Below are 25,025 nucleotides of genomic sequence, written 5' to 3'. Positions count from 1 at the left end.
TGTGAGGGAGCACTGTTAAACATCTAATTGTAACAGGCTAACATCATTAAGACAGTGAGGTGTGTAAAGGTAAACCTAAAGATGCTGTGTATCTTCCAGGACCAGGCTTCAGCTCTTCAGGACCGCTAAGAAGGGCTGGGGTGTCCGTGCAGTACAAGACATACCACAGGGGACCTTTGTATGCGAGTAAGTCCCATTTACAAATAAAGCATTCTTTATATTTGCACTTCACCTTTCATTCTGGAGCCACTAAGCCCATAGTACAGTGCAGCCTCAGCTTGTGTCCTTGCCGATCTGTGAGTGATTATTCATGTATTTAGTAATCTGGGCAGATCAGGCAAAACCTGCTACTCTCACACATGCAGTTTCTGCACCTCCTGCCAGACGGTAGCAGCTCAGATATAGTTAAGCGTTCTGCTTTTTCACACTCACAAGTGCTGTCGGTGTCACTGAGGTGTTCTGCTGATGTGCCAGTCACTATCCTGCTAATGTATAGTAACTATTTTCGACTGCTAGTGTTTTTTTCTAATGACAACTCTGTGTGCCGTATCAGAACAACACAAAAATCCTCAGTTTTCTTTGGCAGTTATTTTAAGAAACAAGTTGCTGATCTAAATGTTGTTGGTTTAATAAAATGGCGACACAGTGGACCTCTATTATATGAACTTTTGTTGTTAATGAAAGTAGAGTGACCTCAAAGATAAGTCAAGTAAACAGTATTTATAAAGCCCAAATCACAACCACTAATTGCCTCAAGGGGATTTACAATCTGTACACCACTCTGTCTGTGGCTCTCAGTGCCAATTATATCACGTAAATCTTTAAAACCACCCAATAATAAATAGTGTCATTTTTACAGAAGGCTCAGTCATTTCCTGAAACAGCTGGTCACTGCAGTTTTAATTAACGTGACTCAAACAGGAGGAAATATGTTGGGGACTATTTTCAGTAGCGGATTATACACATCTGATGCTTTCGTGAGTTCTGTTCTGGCGGCAGGATGGTGTACGTGGGACTGACTCAAAATAAACTACAGCATATGTGATCATGGTAATCAGGAACATGTCACCCAGTGTGACAGTGTGGCTCTGTGGCACAGAGCAGTCAGATACATCAGGCTTTGGATACACAGACACAATAAAATTCTAATTGTTTAAAGTTGGTTTGCATTGAATACATAGAATAGATAGATAAATTAAATTTGACAATTACTAATTCTGTTTCTTAATGCTGCAGGCACACTTATTTAACACCAATGATAATATGACAAACAATATTTCTTTATCTCCGCTGTAATATTTTCAATTTGCATCTGTGATCAAGTGACATGTAAGAAGTGTCACTTACAGCAATTCTTCAGCCCCCGAATTACCATCTGTATATTAATTACTTATCCCATGTTATGTTGATTTGTGAAGGAAATGTTTTTCTTGCATGCCTCTACATGTAGGTAAGGTAAAACGTTTATGTTCCTGGGGGCAATTTGGGATACAGAGAGTAGTTAAACAATTAAAAAATTCAAACAAAACAGACAGTACAATACCTAATGCACAGAATCCAGAATCACACACTGTCAGGGATGAATCATTGACAATTAGTGGTCACTGCTGGTTAAGATAAGCGATAGCAGACGGAATAAAGGACGATCTGTAGTGCTACATTTAGGGAGGCAAAACCTCCGCCCTTATGGAACCATCTGAAACTCAACATGGAGGGGATGTTGAGAGTCTGAGACAATAGACAGAGCTGTAGAGGTGACCCTCGCCTCATACAGATGCTGCAGGTTATTAAAAGTAACACCAGTGATTTTACAGCACAACTTGACCACTTTTTCCAACTTGGTCTTGTTTTTAGGGCTGAGATTACCAAACCAACAGACAAAGAGAACAAAGACCAAAGAATCCAAGAACGGAGAACATTCTTGATGATTTGAAATCATAGGCGACTGCTTGTAATAACAGCAAAACTATATCAAAACCTCTTTTACGAATTCTGAGTAAACTAAGGCAGTGGCAAGGGTTTGGTTCCGGCTTGTGGCCCTTTGCTGCATGTCGTCCCCTGTCTTTCTCCCTTTCACACTTTGGGCTGTCCTGTCATTGAATTGAAATTGAATCAAGAGCAACCAACAATGCACCATTTAAACACACTTTTAAANACGTCTACCAAAATTTCACTGACAGCCCAGATTTAGCCGTGATTTAGCCTAGACGTCAGGTCTTGATGTAGACGGTTATTAGATGTTTTTTAAACCAAAAAATGCTTGCTGGGCCCTGTCTTTCTCCCTTTCACGCTTCGGGCTGTCCTGTCATTGAATTGAAATTGAAATTGAATCAAGAGCAACCAACAGAGCTGTTTTTCAATGCACCATTTAAACACACTTTTCAAATATCTTTTTAATGATGATTACTTAAAAAGCTACAGCTATTCTGTTGGCACACTCCAGACTGCATTCAGCTGTAAGGTCATGTTAAAAATGTGCGTTTACGGTCCCTGATGTTTACTACACTGTTAGTTTGTGTGCCATTTTGTTTTCTTAACTTTTTTGTTTGGTTGGTTGCATAGCTGGTCAGTGCCGAATGGATATAAGTCAAGTTTTGAAGCAGAACCAGTTACAGAGAAATAAAGACATTTTATTTTGTGCTGTGTGTATAAGGAACAACAGCGGTGACAACATACACAGGCTAACTTTTTCACTGCTCATTATAAGGATTCAGGGGAAAACTAAATTATTAAGGTTGATTTATGACTTGATTAATAAGAATGTGATGAAGTTGATAACTTTGAGTTTGAATCATCCACTTACTCATGATCTTTTAGTGCTGAATAGTGTCTATTTGATGTTATTTATTCGATTAAAAATAATCTTTGGGTTGAATATTTTGATATTTGAAAACACATCACAGGTTTACCAGCACGGATGTAAAATCTTGAAGCTCAGTATCTCAGAACTGCAGTCTTCCTGAATAAAACCTTCTAATTCCACGTTCATAAAAATCTTGACATGTTGTAAACAACATCAGTGATTTCTGCAGCTACTGACGCGCCGCCTGCTTTTGAACAGGTACGTGGGTGAGATCATCTCCGAAGCAGAAGCAGAGATGAGGCAGAATGACACTTACCTGTTCAGCCTGGATGATAAGGTAAAGAACCGACTCATTAATACACTGAGAACATGTTCTGAAATGGATGAAGGTGTCAATGGAAAGAAAATAATGAAAACCATAATTTTGTAGTTTCTACTTTGGAGGAATAGTTTGATCTTTTTGAAGTGATGTAGATGATGATGTTGTAATACACTGACTATGACTAAGAACCCCATACAACCCCAAAATACCTGAACTATCCCTTAAACATAATGTTCTCTTTAACTTTTTACTTTGAGATTTCCTCCATGCAGAATACTTCTTTCAGCTCGCAGCTTGTCTTTTGGTTTGAGTCTTTGATTTACCTTCCCTCACAGCCCGAGGATCTATACTGCATCGATGCCCGTTTCTATGGAAACATCAGCCGCTTCCTCAATCACATGTGCGAACCCAACTTGTTTGCCTGTCGAGTGTTCACGACGCACCAGGACCTTCGTTTCCCACACATTGCCTTCTTTGCCAGTGAAAACATCAAGGCTGGAGAGGAGCTTGGGTAACTTTTTTTTTTTAACCAGTTTAAGACATGATGTCTTTTAGACACAAACACAGGATTTTTGAGTTGGCGTCAGATAAATATTTGATTCCAGTGATGATGGCAAAATGATGTAGTTTAGTGGCCAAGGCTCTGTTAAGTTTGAGAGCTGACACAGTTGGAGGCCTAATTAGTATTTAAAGCAACTTTATGCAACTTTTTTGTAGCTTAAAATAACAGTCTGGTACACTGACTTGTAATAAGACGAATGATGTCTCTTTCATTCCCACTCAGCACCCTGAATGCTTGTTCTTACACTATGTGGCTTTGGTGAGGGTCACTGTTGGGTCGCTAAAGTGTAACACTTTACAGCACCAGCTCGCTCGGCTGTTTGGCACTGCTTTTAATTTTGACTTCTCAATTCTTCATCTGTATGCGTGATTCCAATGTTTCCATTTAAACCTTTGAAACCTGAGCAAAATGGCTTGATTTCTTTTGAAGACATGGGAAGAAGATTATGAGCAACAAAAGAAGAAATGGCACAAAATTATTGCAAGAAATTAGTAAAAAGAGAAAATTCAAAACAAGAAAATTAGTAAAAATAAATTAGGAAATTACCTGGAAAAAAAATGCTTGAAAATTATAATAATTAATTATAATAACTCTGTACCATAATTTTAAATATGTAATAATAATAATTACAAATATAGTTTTTCCCTAGCTTTTTTCTTTTTTCCCTGAGTTTTTTTTTTGTTTGTTAATATGTATTTTCTAAATCTATTATTTTTAGTTATTTGTGGGACTTGTGGTATTCTCAGTCTGGACATCATAACAGAGGCGAAGAGACCGAAGAGGACATTGACAAAGCAATAATAGAAAAAGAGAGTGACCGAGCATGAGGCCGGACAAGAGTGAGCTAACAGACAAATACAGGGTTGCAGACTGTTTATACTGGCCTGACACAAGCTGTAGTGAAAACGACGCCAATCCGACAGCAGAGTGTACGTTCCTGCTAATGTTATTTAGGAAAGATTGTGACAGTGTGTTAGTGCTCCTGGATGCTCCGCCCCACAGCACTTTGAGCCACTGTCCCATTTCCAGCCTCACCACCCCCGGGACTAAATGCATTTTTCCCTCACTGGCTCTCTGCTTGCATATACCAGCTCCTGCAGCAGCTCCTCTTCTCTGCTCCTGTGGCAGCTCGACTCCTCTAATTGTTGAGGGTGAGAAATAGCCAGAGCTAAAGGACTCACAGTCCTGACACTATAAAGACAATGGCCAATGTTGCTTTAAAAGAAACATAAACCACTTTGCTTTTGTGGTGTTGAGTAAAGACCCTGGTACAGTGTGATTCAGGGCTCTCTCAGGCGCAAATTGTGACAGAGTCTTGGTGAAATCTTTGGCCACCAATTCAACACTGTGAGCCACGTCCACTGACGGCCAAATCAGAGCCTTGCCGTCCAAACAGCCTGATTGTAACCAAGATTTTATTAGACCTGTGACCGTGCAATAAAAGTTGTTATTTCAACCCTAAAAAGGCAATACTTTTCTAAAACCATCTGCTTTGTCATCCTCCCCTCTCAGATTTAACTACGGCGACCACTTCTGGGAAGTCAAAAGCAAGCTGTTCAGCTGCGAATGCGGCTCTTCAAAGTGCAAGTACTCGTCGGCGGCCATGGCGTCGCTGCAGGCGGACAGCACACCGGAGGACCAGCAGCAGCCCAGCGCGTCACCTGACACCAGCTCTTCCAACAGTCCCTCCAGCCCTTCCTAAAACCCTCCTCACACTAAGCTCCAGCTACATGTACATGTGACTGACGGACACTCAAGGATGCCTGCCTCCATCCTCCTTGAACTTTTATCAGAGAACTTTTACTGTATCTCCACTTCTGATTAAAACCATGGACCATCGACCTTCGCGAGAAGCCGTAAAAACGTCACACAAACCCAGATGCACAATCAAATCCTGGAACAACCCAGTGCTCCTTTATTCCACCTTGTGTAACTTGAACAGCAGGGGGCAGCGACATCACGCACAGCAATCAAATGTCACAGGGACAATAAAAAAGTCTTTACATTTCATACATAACTTTACTGGGAAGGAGAACTGTGCATTTAGTCTTTTTTGTCCTTTTTTTTAAGGTGATTGGTTGAAATTGTTAAATGGCTTTTCTTATAGAGTCATGATCAAGGAACTTTAGGGTCGGGGATGAGGGTATCGTTGTCTTTTGGAAAGACAACCTCAGCGTACAGCTGGGTTTAACTCGTTTGACCTTTGTGGTCATTTATCATAAACCATTCCAGCAAAATTAGCTGATAAATATTGAACCATGTTGCCACCTCTTTGTGTCACTCCATCTTTGTTGCGGTGTTTGAAGAGACATGTCCAACATTTGCCACCATAGTTGATTATGAATTGCTGGATTAACTGTAATGATGGGACAGACACGGACATGGTGCAGAAAGTGGACTGTTTTTTAATTTGCTACTACAGCGCATCTAGATTGAAAGAAAGACGCTGTACCATTCCTCAAAAATGAGGCGTTTCTAGTTTGAATAAATTGGCTGACCTTTTTATTGTCATGTTTAAGGGGATCTTAGTGTGTCGGACATTTTGCCACAGCTGTGGAAGAATTGATTAAATCGAAACAGAGTTTGAAAAACAAGAAAATGGTGCTGACAAAAGTTTTTACTTTTGTTTTCATTTTTATTACCCCAGTGAACATAGTTTGTAAAATAAGAGAACGTTTTAAGTTTTTTATGTTTAATTTTAACTCAAGTTTTCTAATTGTAGTTACTGTAGCTATTTTTAATTTTGTTTCATGATTTTGCCGACAGAGCCAACCCGTCTTTTTAAATGTTGTTAGTAAAGCAGTGACTGTTGTGCAAAGTCTTGAAAGGCATAAATGAAAAAAAAAAAAAAGGTTATAAAAATGCACTTCCATAACGTTCTGTTACATATTTCTGGACCGTGAACCATCCATCTAATTGGTTGTATCTTTTTCAATAAATTTACTACTAATGCATTTATTCTGAGACGCTCTACTTGTTACTTTCTCTTGGAAGGCGAGCCTGTTTGCTGCAGCGCTACCTGAAAATGTTGCCACCACACTGCCTCTTTCTGCAGCTCTGTCACTTGGCAGATTTCCTTCAGGTCCAGGGAGAGTTTGCTTTTTAGCTCCTTATCTTGTCAACCACAAACACGTTACTGAAAGATCTTCAAACTGAAGCCTGCAGTCAGTTTGACCCAGCACGAACCGAGCAGCAGCTCAGTTTTGACAGACGGGCCCAGGGCCCGGCGCTGAAATATTGGAGCAGCTGTGGCATCGGAGCTGCTGACACTTCCCACACTCTGTTTGCTTTAATGAGTTTTGATTTTCAAAGCCTTCAGATTGTGCCGTGCTGCTGAAGAGCTCATTTCAAACTGTTAGAAGCTTCAGCTTACCAGTGGTGGAGATAGTAGTAATGGCACAACAGAACGACTCCATTACAGGTGAAAGTAAATGCCAAAGCAAGTTTATTTGCAAACCACATTTCATCTAGAGAGCTCTTTAAAAATTAAAGATAATGACAAACACAAATAAAGGTAGTCCATGTTAAAGGTCCGACACAGGGACTGCAGGATGAGGAAAGATGTGACAAAGTTGAATATTGCGATGATATTACTATTGATGGACTAAAGATGGTAGATACATTTTAAAGGAATGTTTTGGACTCAAATGACCACTTGTATTTCAATTTCTTGCCCAGTGCTGTTAAATTGTTGACAAAAAAATGTTTTCCTCGCATGCTTCCAGTGGAGGGAGAATCCAAAATATGGAGAAATTTCTTGATGGAATGACGCCATAGGCAATTTTAGACCAGCAGCTCCTGTGTTCAGTGAGGTAAAATTACTGTTTTTGTAAATGGAGTCTGGCTTTGAAAAGAGCATGGGTAAGTCTGATCTTTAGTTCAGTTCCCCATTGGAAAGACCTGTCTGTTCAGGAAGTACTGAGCATACGACTGGATCAATGAGACTTGGATTATACTGCACGAGTTGTGTGTGAGAGTTTGTAAACATTTGTTTTGATACAGTTTTGCTGTTGTGAAACGCAGTTGCTTATGACTTTAATTCATCAAGATTTTTCCCAGTTTTTGGATTCTTCGTTCACCATGGGAGCATGTGAGAAAAACAAAATTTCCTCAAAAATTCAACATAAAATATGGGTTAAGTAATTGTTATACAAATGGTCATTTGGGGTGGGCAAAGTTTTTCTTTTAAGTCCAGTCTTGTACTGATAGTGTCTTTCAACATTCTCAAAAACTCCCAGAGTGTGATATTGCCATCTTTCACAATGTATTTATCAGACAAGTTGACATCACGGTGACGATTTAAAAAAAAAAACAATGTGTAGCCCAACTGCACTACTATGGTCCTCCCACACATTTGTTCTCACTTATTTGCCTGATTCAGCCTTATTTTAGGACTATGGAGACATGTACAAAACATGCTTGAAGGACATCTGCACCTGTTAAAGGGAAATTTCGGTTTATTTCAACCTGTCTCCTATCGTCCTAAATTTGTTTCAAGTGACTAGTGACATAAAAATAATAGTTAGCATGTTAGCCGTTAGCCGTTAGCCTAGATACGGCCAGGGCGCATAGTAGCGTCAGACCTGTTAAAACGTAAGTGAACGGGCAACCTTCAAGTGCAAAGTTAGTCCACTAAACAAGCTTTTTTTCCTCAAAGACCACCTCATATCGTTAGGATAAATGTCAGAGAACATATAGAAAACATGTAAACGTGTTGTCTTACCTTACCGGTGTGGTGCCATGTTTGTTTACCATTTAGCTCTGCTTTCCAAAGCGCGGCCGAAATCTCGCAAGAACAAGCAGCAACAGCTGGAAGGCAGAACCGGACAGTAGCCTGAAAAGTTCATTCATTTATTTTATGAAAGATTTATAGAATAATGGCTGACTTTTTGCCAGACTTCGACTTTGTGGAGGAGGAATTTGATTTTGCAGAGTTTGATGGCCGCCCTTATTTATTTGAGCCAGAATACACTGACGAAGAGCTTCGTGAAATTGAAGAACGGAGGAGGAGAGAGAGAGAGGCGCAACAGGTAGAGGACGAGAGAGGAGGAATGGCTGCTGCAAGGCTGCGTAGCTCTGGAGATTGGTGGTGTACCTGTGAATGCTGTGCCCCAGTGCCCACAGAAGAGGAATGCCTCTGTTGCAAGGAATGGGACCGGTTGCAGCCTTATTTTCAAGGTCTGGATGTGACCGAGGACGAGACACCTCCACCTGGAGTAGTATCCAGCTGGGCTTTATCTAGAGCTCGCGAGATATATTTCGGCCGCGCTTTGGAAAGCAGAGCTAAATGGTAAACAAACATGGCAGCACACCGGTAAGGTAAGACAACACGTTTACATGTCGTTTTCTATATGTTCTCTGACATTTATCCTAACGATATGAGGCGGTCTTTGTGGAAAAAAAGCTTGTTTAGTGGACTAACTTTGCACTTGAAGGTTGCCCTTTCACTTACATTTTAACAGGTCTGACGCTACTATGCGCCCCGGCTGTATCTAGGCTAACGGCTAACATGCTAACTATTATTTTTATGTCACTAGTCACTTGAAACAAATTTAGGACGATAGGAGACAGGTTGAAATAAACCGAAATTTCCCTTTAAGAAGGGATAACGTATAATAGGACATTTTCGCAGTAGACATTTTGACTTGTCACACGTAAGATTGTGTCTAGGCTGAGTATAGACTATTATTTATTTTATGTAGGGTAAGTGGCGGGAAAAATTAATTGTGATTATCAAGAGAGATTAGCTGGAAAAGTCTACACTGGTTTAAGATAATATCCTCCTTTCTTTGGGGTCTATAAGAAAGGATGTGCCTTGATAATCCTGTATCCAAGCCTCTTTACTGTGGGTAGAAAGAACTGCAAAGCCCTTTTCACAGCAGACATTTTGTTTTATCAAAGCAGGAAAATCGCAGGTGTTGCTGATGACAGTAACAATGATTCTGTTCTGCTCAAGTTATCTGTGAGGGTGATAGTGAGCAACCATGCAGGAACCTAAAATCAAGTCGCTTGTCCATGAGTAGATGCACACTTCCTTTTGTGTTGTTATACAGTTGGTGGGTGTAGTTCGGTAGAAAGAAAATAGTTCCTGCATGAAACTGCTCACAACAAGGTCTGTGGATTATCTTGAGTAACCAGGTCATGATTTCTGGAGAGAGACATTGCTGTTGAGTTTTTCAAATGTATTATTTGGAGCTTTGAGCCCCACAAGCTGAGTGCCATCTAGTTCCATAATACTGAAGAGAAGGCAGACATCTCTATGGCTGATATCTCCAACACTCTGCTACTCACACCAAAACAATCTAGATTGATAAATAGCACTACAGGTAAGAGGACAAATATGTATTTTTGATTTGGGGATGAACTGTCCCTTTAACATGCTGCAAGTAATGTCTTGTTTATTGCATGGTACCATTTGCTACTTAGCACTAATTACAGAGTACAGCTGAGACAGATGGGCATGCCATTTGTTTTTCAGATAGTTGGTCATGAATCCCTGTACCAAAATCTCACTGCAATCCGTCCAGTTTTTGTTTGATTTTTCTGTGTAGACCAGTCGTCCTGACAATACCATCTCTAGAACCATGCTGTAAGTGGAGTTTAAATGCAGTTACTTAGAGTGCCTGAAAACTGATGTATCACAGTCTTAAAATCTTAGATACGTAACATTGTAAGTACAGTACCTGAGTAAATACACTTAGTTCCTTCCCACTCCTGCAACTAAACTCAATCAATGGAGAAACCTGTAAAAACATAAATCTAATCAGCTGTTGGAGCAACAAACACCCGCTGGATCTTGATTCAAAATGTCCCCCTGTAGCACTGATGTGAAAACGAATCAGCAGGAAGCGAAACATCTGCGGGCCTTTTAGGTCTCATAAACTGGCCGATGATTGCTCCCTTCCTGGTTACCAGGGCGGACGGCGAAAAACAGAGCCGATAATTGAATCAGAGATATTTCTCCTTGAGCACTGAAGACGGTCGGCCTGATAACGAGGTTCTTAACTGGCAGGACAGGAAGCAGCCTTTCCGCATTCCAAGGTGGGAGAAACTTTTTGTTGTCTCTGGTGCCCCTGCCCCGGTGCCTCCTGCAAGGCAGACACACATGGACTGTGTGAGGGTCAAATAGCTGCTCAACAGTCCACTGGTGAGTTGGATTTATTTCAGTAACCCTGGAGAGCAGTTATGAGGAGGACACTTCCTTACAACTCCAGATGGGCAGAGAGACGATCCACTGTGGTTTATGGTATGTTTATTCTGGTTCCTACCTTTTATTTAAATGCATTAATTAACTTTATTTATCATAATAACAACCATCAGGGTGGTAAATCCTGAGTGAAGGCTCCTGGGTGACTGGCAGGGCCTCTCCTCAGAGGTCTCAAGATGATTAACAGGATAGAAAAGCAGAAGACACACATTTCTGCAATACAAAATTTATTTTATCTTGAGCTCTTTTCATGTGAATCATAGAGGTGGAAACTATAAACCAAAGATTCAAGTCGTTCTATCAGTTTGAAGGTTTGTGTTGACTTCTTAGTTCTTGTTTTTTAATGCAATGCCTTCACATCAGAGTCACTACTAGCTCAAAGTTCACAAATGCACTTTGCACTGGTCTTTATTTGATGTGGATAGTTAACTCTGGGTATAAAGGACCGCAAAGCCTGTTTCACAGCAGACATCTTGACTTGTCCCAGCAGGAGAAGCACAGGTGTTACTAATAACATCAGCGATGGTTCTGTCCTGTTCAAGTGTTCCAGTAAGTCATGACAGTGTGACAGTGAGCCAGCATGCACAATACCAGGAGACTGAAACCAAATGGAATTCGGCCATCATTAATTTGATTAATTCCACTTGTGCTTTTCCTGCTGTGACATGAGAAGATGTCTATGAATAAAAGCCTATTGTGCTCTTTGCCTAAAGCGACGAAGACAAATGCATATTGTACTTGAAGAAACACACAGGTCAGTGAGATTCATGCTTTATTTAAATCACTCTTAAACAATGTGTTTCATTATTTCGAGAGAGAAACTTAAATTGAAGGACTGGCTGATTCATCTCTGGAGGGTATCTATGTTCCCAAGGTCCTAAGTTCCCCGGTTTGATATTCTGCCACTTTCTTGTCACTCTCTGTCCCTAAAATAGCTTGGTTGACTCTGCATATCAATACATCAGACCAAGAGCCATAAATAGATTAAAATGTAAGATTAAAATTGACAAGTAAGACTGCAGTTTCAGACCCCCCTTTCCTAACCATAACCTGTTCTGAGATAGGAATAGTTAGGTGTTGTACATCTCGCCCTAACGTGACCTTTGACCTCTTTACTAACCGTAACCTGTTTAAAAATGGGAATTAGACTTGGCCATAGACCTCTTTTTTCCCTTTCGTAATTGGTTGGTTGTTATTTTTTTACTTCTTACAATAGTTTTTTAATGTATTGAGCTGCAATTAATTTGGGAACTGTTCTCCTGACAGACCTTTTCCAGTACAATTTCATTACTCTGAGTCATGATCTTAGGCCCCTAACCTAACCCATGTCATATTAAGTGGAACCAGAGCTGATGAACGTCTTTGCTGGGTTCCCATTTTGTGCCATATAAATCTGGGGAACATCAGACCCTCGGAGCATAGGACCCTTTGCCATATTCCCATTATGTATATAAATCTGAGAAATATAGAACCCTGGGAACATAGGATCCTGGGAACATAGGACCCTTTGTCATGTCCCCATTATGTATATAAATTTGGGGAACATAAGACCCTGGGAACAAAGGACCCCTTGTCAAGTTCCCATTATGCATATAAATCTGAGAAACACAGGACGCTGGCAGCATAGGACCCTGGGAACATGGGACCCTTAACATGTTCCCATTATGTATATAGATCCAAGGAATAAAGGACCCTCAGAACATGGTACACTTTGTCATGTTCCCGTTATGTATATCTGGGGAACATAGGACTCTGGGAACAGCTGACCCTGGGAACATAGGACCATTTGTCATGTTCCCGTTATATATAAAAATCTGGGGAACATAAGACCCTGGGAACAACGGACCCCTTGTCAAGTTCCCATCATGCATATAAATCTGAGAAACATAGGATTCTGGCAGCATAGGACCCTGGGAACATGGAACGCCTTGTCATATTCATTCATTCATTCATTCATCTTCTAACCGCTTCATCCTCTTGAGGGTCGCGGGGGGGCTGGAGCCTATCCCAGCTGATATCGGGCGAGAGGTGGGGTACACCCTGGACAGGTCGCCAGTCTATCGCAGGGCCTTGTCATATTCCCATTATGTATATACATTTGGGGAACATAAGACTCTGGGAACATCTGACCCTGGGAACAAAGGACCCCTTGTCAAGTTCCCATTATGAAGATAAATCTGAGGAAAATAGGACCCTGGTCATGATCCCAGTATATGCCATATAAATCTGGGGAAAGTGGAACCCTGGGAACATAGGACCCTTTGTCATGTTCCCATTATATATAAAAATCTGGGGAACATAAGACCCTGGGAACAACGGACCCGTTCCCAAGTTTCCATCATGCATATAAATCTGAGAAATATATGACTCTCGCAGCATAGGACCCTGGGAACAAAGGACCCCTTTCCATGTTCCCATTATGAATATAAATCTGAGGAATATAGGACCCTGGTCATGTTCTCAGTATGTGCCATATCAAGTAGAACCCTGGGAACATAGGACCCTTTGTCTTGTTCCCATTACTTATATAAATCTGGAAAACACAGGACCCTGGGAACATAGGAATGACCCCATTTGTCTCCACCTGACATATGAATCATGTTTAAATGTAGCCTCACCAGTGTGTTGAGCAGCAAACACCAACTGCTGAGGGCCTTGGTGGCTTGATGGCAGGTAACTGGCATTAGTTGGCATTAGCATTACAGTAGATTACAACTCAATTTAACAGAAAAAGTCCATCTATATGTCAGCTAATGTTATATTGTTGCTAGAACCTCCTTTTCAGGGATGGGTGACTGAATTAGGCAAAGTAGCAGTATATGAAAGGATATTGTATAGAAGATAGAGGCTGCCCTCTTGAGTGATTCAAACAAGACGATGTGCCCTTTTGGCTGCCCTCTTGTCCCCATGCCATACAGTAGGTGCCCTTTTTTCCTTTTCGCCCCTGCCCTTCAAACATCCTGAGTCCATCACTGCTCCTGAATTGGGACATGTATCTGGACACTATATATGTAGCAGTGTGAAGAACAAGTGGAGGAGCACTGTTTGTGATGAACAGGTTTGAGATATGATGGGCATGTGCCTTTATTACTTACTTACTTTCTTTTCTTTTATTTAATTATTTTTTCTCCGGATATTCCTTCTAGCTTACCTACACCTTGACCCCTCGTGGTAATGGGTGGGACGGGTGTAGGGGCACGTTTTGTTGTTGTGATGGACTGTATTAGCAGAAAATATGATGTGACTGATTTGAATATTGTAAAATAAAAATTGCAAGTCATAAAAAAATCATCAATGGTGAAGTTATATTAATAAAAAGCATGTGGCTGCATCATTTCCAAACAGTTTCAGTAGCCTATGTGTATGTGTATATGTTTGTGCCAGATAAAAATACAGCAAGATGAAATATTTGTGGCAAGAAAAGTGCCCAACAGCTGTGTGTGTAAGTGTATTAAGTGTAATGATGTCTTTTTCCCCTAAAAATGTCTGTTATTTTTTAAAAATTATCTGTTTCAATCAATCAATTTAAGAAAGTTTGGCATTGACCTAATTTCATTACACAACATATAAAAGTGTGAACAAACCAGAAATGGAACCATGCCTTAAACTTTCCCCTTAATCACTTCCCCCCTACCAGCGGTCCGCGCAGCCACGCTGGGCTCCTGGAGGATGCTCACCCTGGGGGCAGAGTACGAGGACACCTGGGCTCCGTCACCTGACAGGAAGGGCCGTGCCGGCCAGCGGTCAGAGGCGGAGCCGGAGCCTGTGGAGGGGGACGACACCTGCACTGAAGACCCGGAGGAGCCGCCATGGAGAAGTGCCCACACCGACACCGAGCACGAGTATGACGCAGTTTTACACCTGGACGGGTTGAGCAGGGCGGGAAGGAGAGACGGTGTGCGTCACGTCATCCGGAAGCACGAGACCCTGAACAGCGTGAAATGGCCTCGCGGGTGAGACACACAAAGCTTCAAACTAAATGTTAACAAGTAAAACTCCTGCATTTAAATCCTCTTGAGGAGAAATAACATGTAGGCTGAAGCATTTCCATATACACTCACCGGCCACTTTATTAGGTACACCTGTTCAACTGCTCCTAAGCAAATAGCTAATAAGCCAATCACGTGGCAGCAACTCAATACATTTAGGCATGTAGACATGGTCAAGACGACCTGCTGAAGTTCAAACTGAGCATCAGAATGGGGAAGAAAGGTGATTTAAAGGAGTTTGAACGTGGCATGGTTGTTGGTGACAGACGGGCTGGTCTGAGTATTTCGGAAACTTCTAAAGCACAACCATCTCTAGGGTTTACAGAGGACGTAAAACAGAAAATATCCAGTGAGCACTGCAGCAGTTCTCTGGGTGAAAATGCCTTGTTGATGCCAGAGGTCAGAGGAGAATGGCCAGACTGGTTCAAGATGATAGAAAGGCAACAGTAACTCAAATAACCACTGGTTACAACCAAGGTCTGCAGAAGACCATCTGTGAACCAACAACACGTCCAACCTTGAAGCGGATGGGCTACAGCAGCAGAAGACCACACCAGGTGCCACTCCTGTCAGCTAACAACAGGAAACTGAGGCTACAATTTACAAACTGGACAATAGAAAATTGGAAAAACATTGCCTGGTCTGATGAGTCTGGATTTCTGCTGCCACATTCAGATGGTAGGGTCAGAATTTGGTGTAAACAGCATGAAAGCATGGATCCATCCTGCCTTGTATCAACGTTTCAGGCTGCTGGTGGTGTAATGGTGTGGGGGGTATTTTCTTGGCACACTTTGGGTCCCTTAGTACCAACTGAGCATGGTTTAAACACCACAGCCTACCTGAGTGTTGTTGCTGACCGTGTCCATCCCTTTATGACCACAGTGTACCCATCTTCTGATGGCTACTTCCAGCAGGATAACGCACCATGTCACAAAGCTCAAATCATCTCAAACTGGTTTCTTGAACATGACAATGAGTTCACTGTACTCCAATGGCCTCCACAGTCACCAGATCTCAATCCAATAGAGCATCTTTGGGATGTGGTGGAACGGGAGATTCACATCATGGATGTGCAGCCGACAAATCTGCAGCAACTACGTGATGCTATCATGTCAATATGGACCAAAATCTCTGAGGAATGTTTCCAGCACCTTGTTGAATCTATGCCACCAAGCATAAAGGCAGTTCTGAAGGCAAAAGTGTGTCCAACCTGGTACTAGCTAGGTGTACCTAATAAAGTGGTCTGTGAGTGTAGATGCTGAAAATCTTGGTAAGATTAAAATCAGTATCACTTGATTATATGTACCAAACTGCAAAGACTGCAAGGCCCATATTAACCCATTTCCTTCCTCTGTCTCTACAATGTGCAGCGATAGAGTAATAGGGGAGACCAGGGACAGTTGTAGCATGCTCAGATTGTCTTCTTGCTTACAAAAAATGAGCCACATTTGAAACCCCCCAGAGAAAATTAGCAACAAAAGTGTTTTTTTATTTTGAAGGTAAAATCATAAACTTCTCTGTGAGATGTTTGACACCCTCCTGAAATCAAATGTCTAGGAATCCAAACAGGTATTATCAAAACCACTGTATTGTAGGCTAAAAACAGAAATGACTAACGTGTCGAACAAGCAGTCAGACTACTTGGCGTGAGGTGAAAAGTGGCAGGTAATACAGAAACAATTATAACGCCTTTTTACAACCATCCCCGAACAAAGTGCTTTTTATTTATATTTTAAAGGCCAAGACACACTAAACTGAAATCAAAGGACTCGCTGTCATGAAGGCCAAAAAGTTGCACTTGTGCACACACCACAAAGACTATAGCCAGTGGTCAACTAGCACGTACATTCTGCACCTGCATGCTCCTCCACACCAGGAGGGGACAGTAGTCTGTATTCGTCATTTACAAAGGGAAACCTGAAGACAGACAGCACAGATTCGAGACAATTCGAGCTGTTTGTTCACTTTCCTTACTTCTGTTTCGCTTCTTGCGCACTAAGCTGAACTGCAAGTCAGAGTGATTTCATTCACCAATGGGCTTAGCAACCGGAAAAAAAGCTGACAAGTGCCCACGTTACGGGACACACAGCAAAACCTAGAGCAACAGACACTCAGCGACGGCCCAACAACACCCGACAGCTGACTGTCAGTTTGGTGTATGCGCCCTAAAGCCCTACATAAACTAAACTACATGCTAATGATAATCATTTGCACACTTTAATTGGAAAAGAAGTTCTAAAGCTATGAGAGAAATAAATTTAAGCAACGAGAACCCCCCTGAAACTTATCAAGGATCAGAAAATTCCAGACTCCTTTGATGAAGACTAATTCTGCATTGTGTTCTTGCAAAGCTATTCCAGGTCAGAGGAGGTCTGGCTCCAGCTGGTCCTGTTAAGACTTGGATATTTCCGTGGTCCATGTCCGCAGACTTGTACCGGTCGTGCTGATGTTTATGTGGTTCAATTCGTACTCCAATTTAGGGTTTGCGATGGTCCACATGTGTATTTCCCAATCAAAATGTTTACTATGAATGCTGCTGCCGCACTAAACGTCCCCCTGAGGGGAAAAAAAAGAAGAAAAAAAAAAGAAACAGTGAATATTTGTAATAAATAGCTGAATCTTATTCAACTGACGCAGGCTAATTCGGAGTCAGGTACAGCAATAGTTTCAGTAGTTTATAATATAGCAGATTAGCTTTTCCAGTTAAATGGTTTTTGATTTATTGGTAAAATGGCCAAAAATGATACAACTGTCCCCAGTCTCCCCTACATGGTCACATATTTGCTGTGTAGTAATCTGAATCGACACAATAATTTAGGAATACTTAATATATACGCAAAAATGGAAACAAGGAAAGCAATTAAACTAGATTTTGACACAGGTAGCCTCCTTACGACAGGACCTCAAAATAAGTTAACAAAGCAGGAACTCACTAAAGGCCCATGTTCTGTCACTGTTAGGAAAATAAAGCCAGTCAGAAACCACAGTCATTATGTAATGTGCTTTAGTGGTGTATATTATCAAACATACTTTCAATTAAATTAACACAAACCAGTCGACAGTGGCAAAGTAAGCTTTCACAGCTTCTAGGGGCCCAAGGAGTTCTCTTGGGGGGCCCTGGGGAAGTTGTCCAGCTCGTAATTAAGCCTCTTAGATAAGAACTTTTTTGGTAAATTGGTTTATACTGGTTACAAAAGTATCACATAACCAACTCCAGTTCTCTGGATAAATTAATTTATTACGAAGGGAACATTATTGTGTTGAGATTTGACAGATAATACAGTGAGTCTTCTGTATTCTGTTTGCAGTACACTAGCTCAACCACTAGAGGGCTCCTCAGCCGTGCATAGAGCCTTTGTGTCAATGATTGGGCTGCAGATGATGTTAACAGAGAGATGAATTTGATGTTTGAATGCTAAATTAATAATGAGCAATACAGGAAAAGACTGGGCCCATTTATAAATGGGCTCTGGATGTGAATAAGTTAAAAACTAGACTGGTCTGGTGTGCTGCTGGTTAAATGGATTGAACACAGACCAAACAACAAATAAAGGTATAACCAAAGTCTGATGTTATAAAGTGTGGTCAGATGTTGCGCTGTAGGTAGTCACACACACATTATATAAGTTCTTGAATAAATGGCATGTGGTTTCCCCAAATTGAAACATGATCAGTCTGAAAGAGCATCAGAGCTTACACTGTCTGGCCAAAAGTGTGCGGACACCAGCTCACATACCTTTGTGCACCTTTGTTTACTTAAGGTGTAGTGTTTGTACATCCACCACTGAGCATACACTTTATACGAATTGAATGACTAAAAACAAAACATAAAAAGAGGATAAAAGCAGACCATTATCTGATAATTGTTGATCTATAAATCATCTCAAGATCAAGTTGCAGTAAGCACACCGCTTTCAGACTATTTTTATATCTCTCGGACAGGAAATGGAAACTGCTGAGTGAAAACCAATACAAGCCTTAAATCTAAGTGACCAAGTGAAAAAAAGTTTTGATGTCACATTTTAATTCATTTTCTAAATCTAATTTCAAAAGCATAACCATCATCTCCGGTAAACGCCACACACAAAATGTTCCCAACGGTAATTAATGTTCTTCTCAGCAGGCTATTAGCTAAATTTATAGCGGTCTGTGAATCCCTGTAGCCACCATAAACATGGCTTGTTTATTTCCTCCCTATGATAAATGACTAACATATACAGAATGGAATAGTTTAATAAAACATACACAGGGAGCACATGACAACAACAATGACAGAATGAATAGTCTGAGTAATAAAATACAGAATTAAGTAGACAAATTGAATTTGAGCCAGCAACGGAACAACTACTGTATGTGTTTTCATTGCTGCCAAAAGCCATGTTTAGCCTCTAAAATGTGGAAAACATAGGATGATAATTATGTTGCATAGTGTTTCTTCCCTTTGCCTACATCAAGTCTTGAGAGCGGTCAAATGGTCCAGGCCATCAAAAGCATCTGCAGCATCTGCATATGTGTATAAACCATAGCTTTGTCTGGTGTCGTTACCTCAGTCGACTTACAGAAACTTACAGAGGAGGTGAAACAACTCTGAGGAGCTCTGTGCTTAATTAGGAGTTTCTCAGAAACACACTGTTCTGTGCAGAGCTGCTGTTGGAAAGTCAATAACAACCCCAGTGTGCTGTCTGAGGTCCTGGAGAGCCCGGCCATCTTTAATGACTCAAAAAAACTGACTAAAAATGTTTCGATCACCTTGAAACTTCTTGACATTTCCTGATTTGTCAGGTTATGAACATGATTTTGAATCTTATTTAACATGGTTAAATACAATGGAGTCTGCACAATGGAAGGATACAGCACTGTCCCTCTAAAATGTGTATCTGGATTTCTGTACAGTTGGTTAATAAGGAGTCCAACGGGGAGTAGAGCTGGGCAGTATATCAATACTATATTGATATCACAATATGAGACCATATCCTCTTAGATTTTGGATATCGTTATATCGCAAGTGTTGTCTTTTCCTGGTTTTAAAGGCTGCATTACAGTAAAGTGACGTAATTATCTAAACTCACCAGACTGTTCTAGCTGTTCTATTGTTTGCCTTTACCCACTTAGTCATTACATCCACATTACTGATGATAATCTGTCAGAAATCTCATTAGGTAAATATTTTGTGAGTACAGCCCTACTATACTGTAGCAATATGGACATTGAGGTATTTGATTGAACAGGAAGTCGGACCTCTCTGAGATTTAACTGACCCTAAACATAATGTCACCATGTGGGATAAATACGCACATTAGTCTGTGAATGACCTGTGGCTAACAAATGAATGTATTCATGCATTGCACATTAGGTGTGTAACGATACATTGATCCACATCGATACATCAATTCACTGATTAACGATCCGATTATATCGATGCAAAATGAAAACATCGATCCATATCCTCATCTTAAAGATACACATTTATTTTGAAATTCACATAGCACATCTGTTTCACCATTTCTGGGCAAGCGCGCCTCCGCTCAAACAACAAACAGAGCTCAGAAATAAAATGGTCAAATCATATTCTAGTTGTTTTTGTGAGTTGATGTAAATGATTGTATTAGATGGGCATATGATATTGCGTCATATCGATCGCAGGCTCCTGAATCGAATCGAATCAAAATCGCAAACATCGTATCGTCATCCAAACAAATAGATATAATATCGTATCGTGATGAAGCTGGTGATTTACGCCCCTATTGCACATATAAAACATAAAACACGTAATATTATTATTTGGTAGAATTACAGTGCTTTACGGTCATCTCCATATTTTGTCACCTTTTCTACATGTTGGGTTTTAACAAGGTGATAAGAAAAATTTGGCTGACTTTTCATAAATTATACATCTATTTTGCTGCACATTCAGCAGTGGACTCTGTAGGACACCAAACAATAAGGAAGTAAAGCTGATTTAAAAATCCTCACAGAGTTAAAGACACAGTTCACCTCAGCGCAGCTGAGAAGGACGCCATTAATGTTTACATGACACACTGTTACAAACACGAGTCTCTTGTCCATGAGTAGATGCACTCTTCCTTCTGCACGGTGATACATATGGCGGGTGTAGAAAGAAAATAGTTCCTACATAAAACTCTTGACAACAAGGTCTGTAGATTATCTTGAGTAACCGGGTCATGAATCATAGAACGAGACTTTGCTGTTGAGTTTTAGAAATTTTTTTTTGCAACCTGGTCTCACTTCGAAATCTGGCGCTTGGGCAATGACTTGCGGCGTCAGACACCCACAAAAAAAGCTGTCCTTTAATGTCTGCATGATAGCAGCCGGTCGCTGTTATATTTTAACGGTGCCTGGCGGCGTCACAGAGAAATGTGGCGAGACAAGAACGAAAATAAGGCAGTGAAAGTCCCAGGTTGGTGGAAGGGGTGATGGATAGGTCCAATAAAAACCGACTTTCACCCGGGAGAGTTGTGCTTGTGTCCCATGAGATTATAACGTCAATTTGTTGTTGAAGAAAAAAAAACATCAATTTGTGTTGTTGTACTGATGTAGTGCATTTATTTTGAAAGAGACTGTATGTAAAAGTAAATTTCCTGTGAAAACAGAAGACAATGCATGTAACAGGCAGCACTTGACATGATGTCCCAGGGTGTCCAATACTATGCACCCAGGGTACCTTTCACATCATATCTGGACGTGGAAAGTCCATGACCAAATGTTGATATGTGATGAGGTTGGAGTGACAATGTGCTGCTTTTTTGACACTTTGAGCACCACAGACCGAGTGTGATCTAGATCCATATTTATGTCAGAGGGAAGGCAGACTCTCTACGACCAATATCTCCAACACTCAGCAACTCACACCAAAACAATCTTGACTGATAAACAGCACTACAGGTAAGAGGAAATATATGTATTTTTGATTTTGGGTTGAACTGGCCCTTTAAAAATATATGTAAAATAGCATAGATTAGAATAAGAGAATAGACGTAGGATAGAGCAGAGTAAGAGAGTAGAGTAGAATAAGATAGCATGGATTAGAATAATAGAATAGACGTAGGATAGAGCAGAGTAAGAGAGTAGAGTAGAATAAGATAGCATGGATTAGAATAATAGAATAGACGTAGGATAGAGCAGAGTAAGAGAGTAGAGTAGAATAAAGTAAAATAGCATAGATTAGAATAAGAATAGAATAGAGTAGAACATAAAAGTGTAAGTTAGAATAAAGTAAAGTAAGATAGAGAAGAGCAGAGTAGAGTAGAAAAGAGTAAAATAGCATAGATTTGAATAAGAATTGAATAGAGTAGGATAGAATAAAATAGAGTAGAGTAGGGTAGAACAGAATAGGGTAAGATATATACTGGGTAGAGTAGAATAAAGTATCTAGCATAGCATAGATTAGAAGAAGATAATAGAATAAAATAAAGTAGAGTAAGATGGAGTAGAGCCAAGTAGAATAAAATAGAGTAAGATAGAATGAAGTAGAGTAAGATAATAGAATAGAGTATATAGAATAAAATAGAATAGAGTAGAACCGAATAGAGTAAGATAGAATAAAGTAGAACCGAATAGAGTAAGATAGAATAAAGTAGAGTAAGATAGAATAAAGTAGAGTAAGATAATAGAATAGAGTATATAGAATAAAATAGAGTAGAACAGGATAGAGTAAGATAGAATAGAGTAAAATAGCATAGATTAGAATAAGAGAATAGAGTAGAATAGAAATGTGCAAGATAGAGTAGAATAGGATAGAGTAGAATAGAGCAATATAGGGTAGAATAGAGTAGAATAGAATATCTTGGGCTAAATTTGAATAACAGTAGCTTCAGTTTGCAGCTCTCGATGCTCTGATAAATAAGGTAAATAAAACCAGAGAAAACAAGGCGCTCTTTATGAGCTCTTATCTTGTCTGAAGGAAATGTGTTTTCTCTTGTTGCCGCTGAAACAAAGATTGATCACCGCTCGTGCTCTGACCCGCAGGGCTCCAGTGAACTTCATTAGTTTGACAGTCTCTTGTAAGCAGCCAACAGACGGTGTGCGCGTCTGTGCGCTCCGCTCTCCGATAGGCTCATCCTGGTCACATGCGCTCTTCCTTATTCCACCGAGGACTCGCTATATAGCCCTCAGCCCCCATACAGGGAGCGATCAAACAGAAAGCACAGGACAACTGCTCGGGCTGGATCGTCTTCTTGTTGCTTTCAGCCGGGGGAGAGAAAACAGAGGGATTTCAGTGTTTCCTGACGCTCCTGCGCATTTTGACTGACACCCTGACCGTTTCAACTGGTGTTTGGATGCTGACACGATGCTGTCGGGATTTTGGACAGAGACAGGCTCAACTGGTTTTGTTTAAGCGTGATTTTTTTCTCCCACTCAGACCCGGCTGGTATGGATGCAACAGTCTCAGCCAAGTGAATCATTTCGCAGCTGAAGTGCTTTTTTTGTTTTGCTTTTAAACTTTTTAAATTTCTCTGAGGATGAATGAATGGGGAGGATCAAGACAGCATGGTTTTCTATGAGGCCACCTTGTTTTTTAATTTCCCAAACGCAGCGCTTCCCTGTGCACTCCTCACGCTAAGCTGTGGTTTGGATGAAGTGTGTTTGTTGTGATGCGTCTCCCCTCCATTTCCACTGACACCAGTTTGGATTTACCCTTTTGGATCTGTGCGTTTCCAGAATGGCTCGCTTCGCAGAAGATCTACCCACCCGCTATGGAGGAGGAGGCGCAGGCGGCGGAGGGAGAGGTGGACCGGGCGCCGGGAGAGGGGGAGCCCGGGGTGGTGGCGCTCCGGGCGGCCAGAGGGTGTACAAGCAGTCGATGGCCCAGAGAGCCCGGACAATGGCCATTTACAACCCCAACCCCGTCAAACAAAACTGCCTCACTGTCAACCGCTCCCTCTTCATCTTCCGCGAGGACAACCTCATCAGGAAGTACGCAAAGCGGATAACAGAGTGGCCATATCCTTCCTATAACCGGCAGCACCGCGCACAGAGCAGGTGCATGCCCGTCCTCGCTTGGCAACCACACACAGATGGTAGAAAAAGCAGAAACACACCACCGCCTGTAGGGCCTATTTGTCAAGCTGTTGCGTTCAGGTGCTGATGTTGATAATATCCTGCGCTTTCAGTTTAACTCGCTTGTTGAATGAGCGGTTATTTTCACACCGTGGAGTACTACACTGTCTTTATTCCTCTCCGCGCAACGCTGGCAGCACCTGTCGCTCCCGCTCCTTATCTGGTTTTAACACGACACAAAGATGTTTCCTCAGTAGGTGCGGGCAGTGAAAAGACTTCACACCCACCTATTGTGTTGCCTTTTCCTACTGCCGGCTCAGTTTAGAGCCTTCAGGCGCTTCGACTGATAAGTTCTTTTGTCAAAATGCCAGCTGTAAACTGTCCACCGGGCGATCCCAGCGTTAGTTAATAACAATCAAACATCGCCATCGATCGACGCAACTGGAAGTCAATAAAAAAGCTGCGTGCGTAAAAGAGCAGTGATGTGACTACGTAAACAGACTCACTGACCTCCACTCCCCATCTTTTTCTAGTCGTGTAATTCTCAAGGAAAGGCAGTTTGTTCTGGTTTAAAGAAAAAGAGAAGAGACTAGTCCAGGGTTGCAGCAGCAGCAGCAGCAGCAGCAGCACCGCCTCGTTGTCTTAGTTAGGAGCCCTCTCCATGGTGCTGAAGTCGCCCACGCGCACCGCTCCACGCAACTCTTTCAATGCTGCAAAAAAATGTCCACTTCAGCAAGTCATGGTCACCCTTCAAATGTTGGTGTTTTCTCTCGTAAGATAAGTGAAAGGGGGACATTATTGAGCAGGTTTCATCTGTTGCAAGATGGGGAAAGTGTCACAATCTTGAAGTGAGGTTAAATCAACATTATTGTGACGTTTAAGAGCCTAAAAGAAAAATCTTGAACCTTGTGATGGGTTGAAAACTAGTAAATAATCTAAAAATGGAAGCATGTTTTTGAGACTCATTTGTGCATTAAAAAAAGACAATTCCTCCGAGTCACTCCAGTAATTACCTCATCTCTAAAAGCCCTGTATATAATCTCAAAATCCAGTCAGTGCATGTTTTTGCAGTGGAATCACAAAAGCTTGAAAGCTGGTCCTGCAGTTTAAGTCTTGAAACAGGT

The 25,025-nt window shown here is 41.2% G+C and overlaps 2 protein-coding genes across 6 annotated transcripts in view; both read left to right on the top strand.

Annotated features, from left to right (window-relative positions):
• The window catches only part of ehmt1b (euchromatic histone-lysine N-methyltransferase 1b), a 40,304-nt gene extending 33,658 nt beyond the window's left edge, over window positions 1-6,646 (top strand). For both annotated transcript variants that reach the window (XM_050053136.1, XM_050053137.1), the window contains exons 23-26: window positions 100-186; window positions 3,062-3,140; window positions 3,461-3,636; window positions 5,200-6,646. In XM_050053136.1, the coding sequence (XP_049909093.1) occupies window positions 100-186; window positions 3,062-3,140; window positions 3,461-3,636; window positions 5,200-5,389 (532 nt within the window). In that variant the 3' untranslated portion in view covers window positions 5,390-6,646. The remainder of the gene's footprint in view (window positions 1-99; window positions 187-3,061; window positions 3,141-3,460; window positions 3,637-5,199) is intronic.
• A 4,225-nt stretch (window positions 6,647-10,871) lies between these two features.
• Window positions 10,872-25,025, top strand: part of cacna1bb (calcium channel, voltage-dependent, N type, alpha 1B subunit, b) — a 257,510-nt gene continuing 243,356 nt past the window's right edge. For 2 of the 4 annotated variants that reach the window (XM_050053133.1, XM_050053132.1), the window contains exon 1: window positions 23,039-23,844. In XM_050053133.1, the coding sequence (XP_049909090.1) occupies window positions 23,564-23,844 (281 nt within the window). In that variant the 5' untranslated portion in view covers window positions 23,039-23,563. Of the gene's footprint in view, window positions 10,934-14,531; window positions 14,848-23,038; window positions 23,845-25,025 lie in introns of those variants that run through there. The other 2 variants (XM_050053130.1, XM_050053134.1) reach the window with 2 other exon arrangements.

The sequence above is a fragment of the Epinephelus moara genome, chromosome 9 (assembly GCF_006386435.1).
Source record: "Epinephelus moara isolate mb chromosome 9, YSFRI_EMoa_1.0, whole genome shotgun sequence".
NCBI lineage: Eukaryota > Metazoa > Chordata > Actinopteri > Perciformes > Serranidae > Epinephelus > Epinephelus moara.
This window is presented reverse-complemented; position numbering and strand designations above follow the sequence as displayed.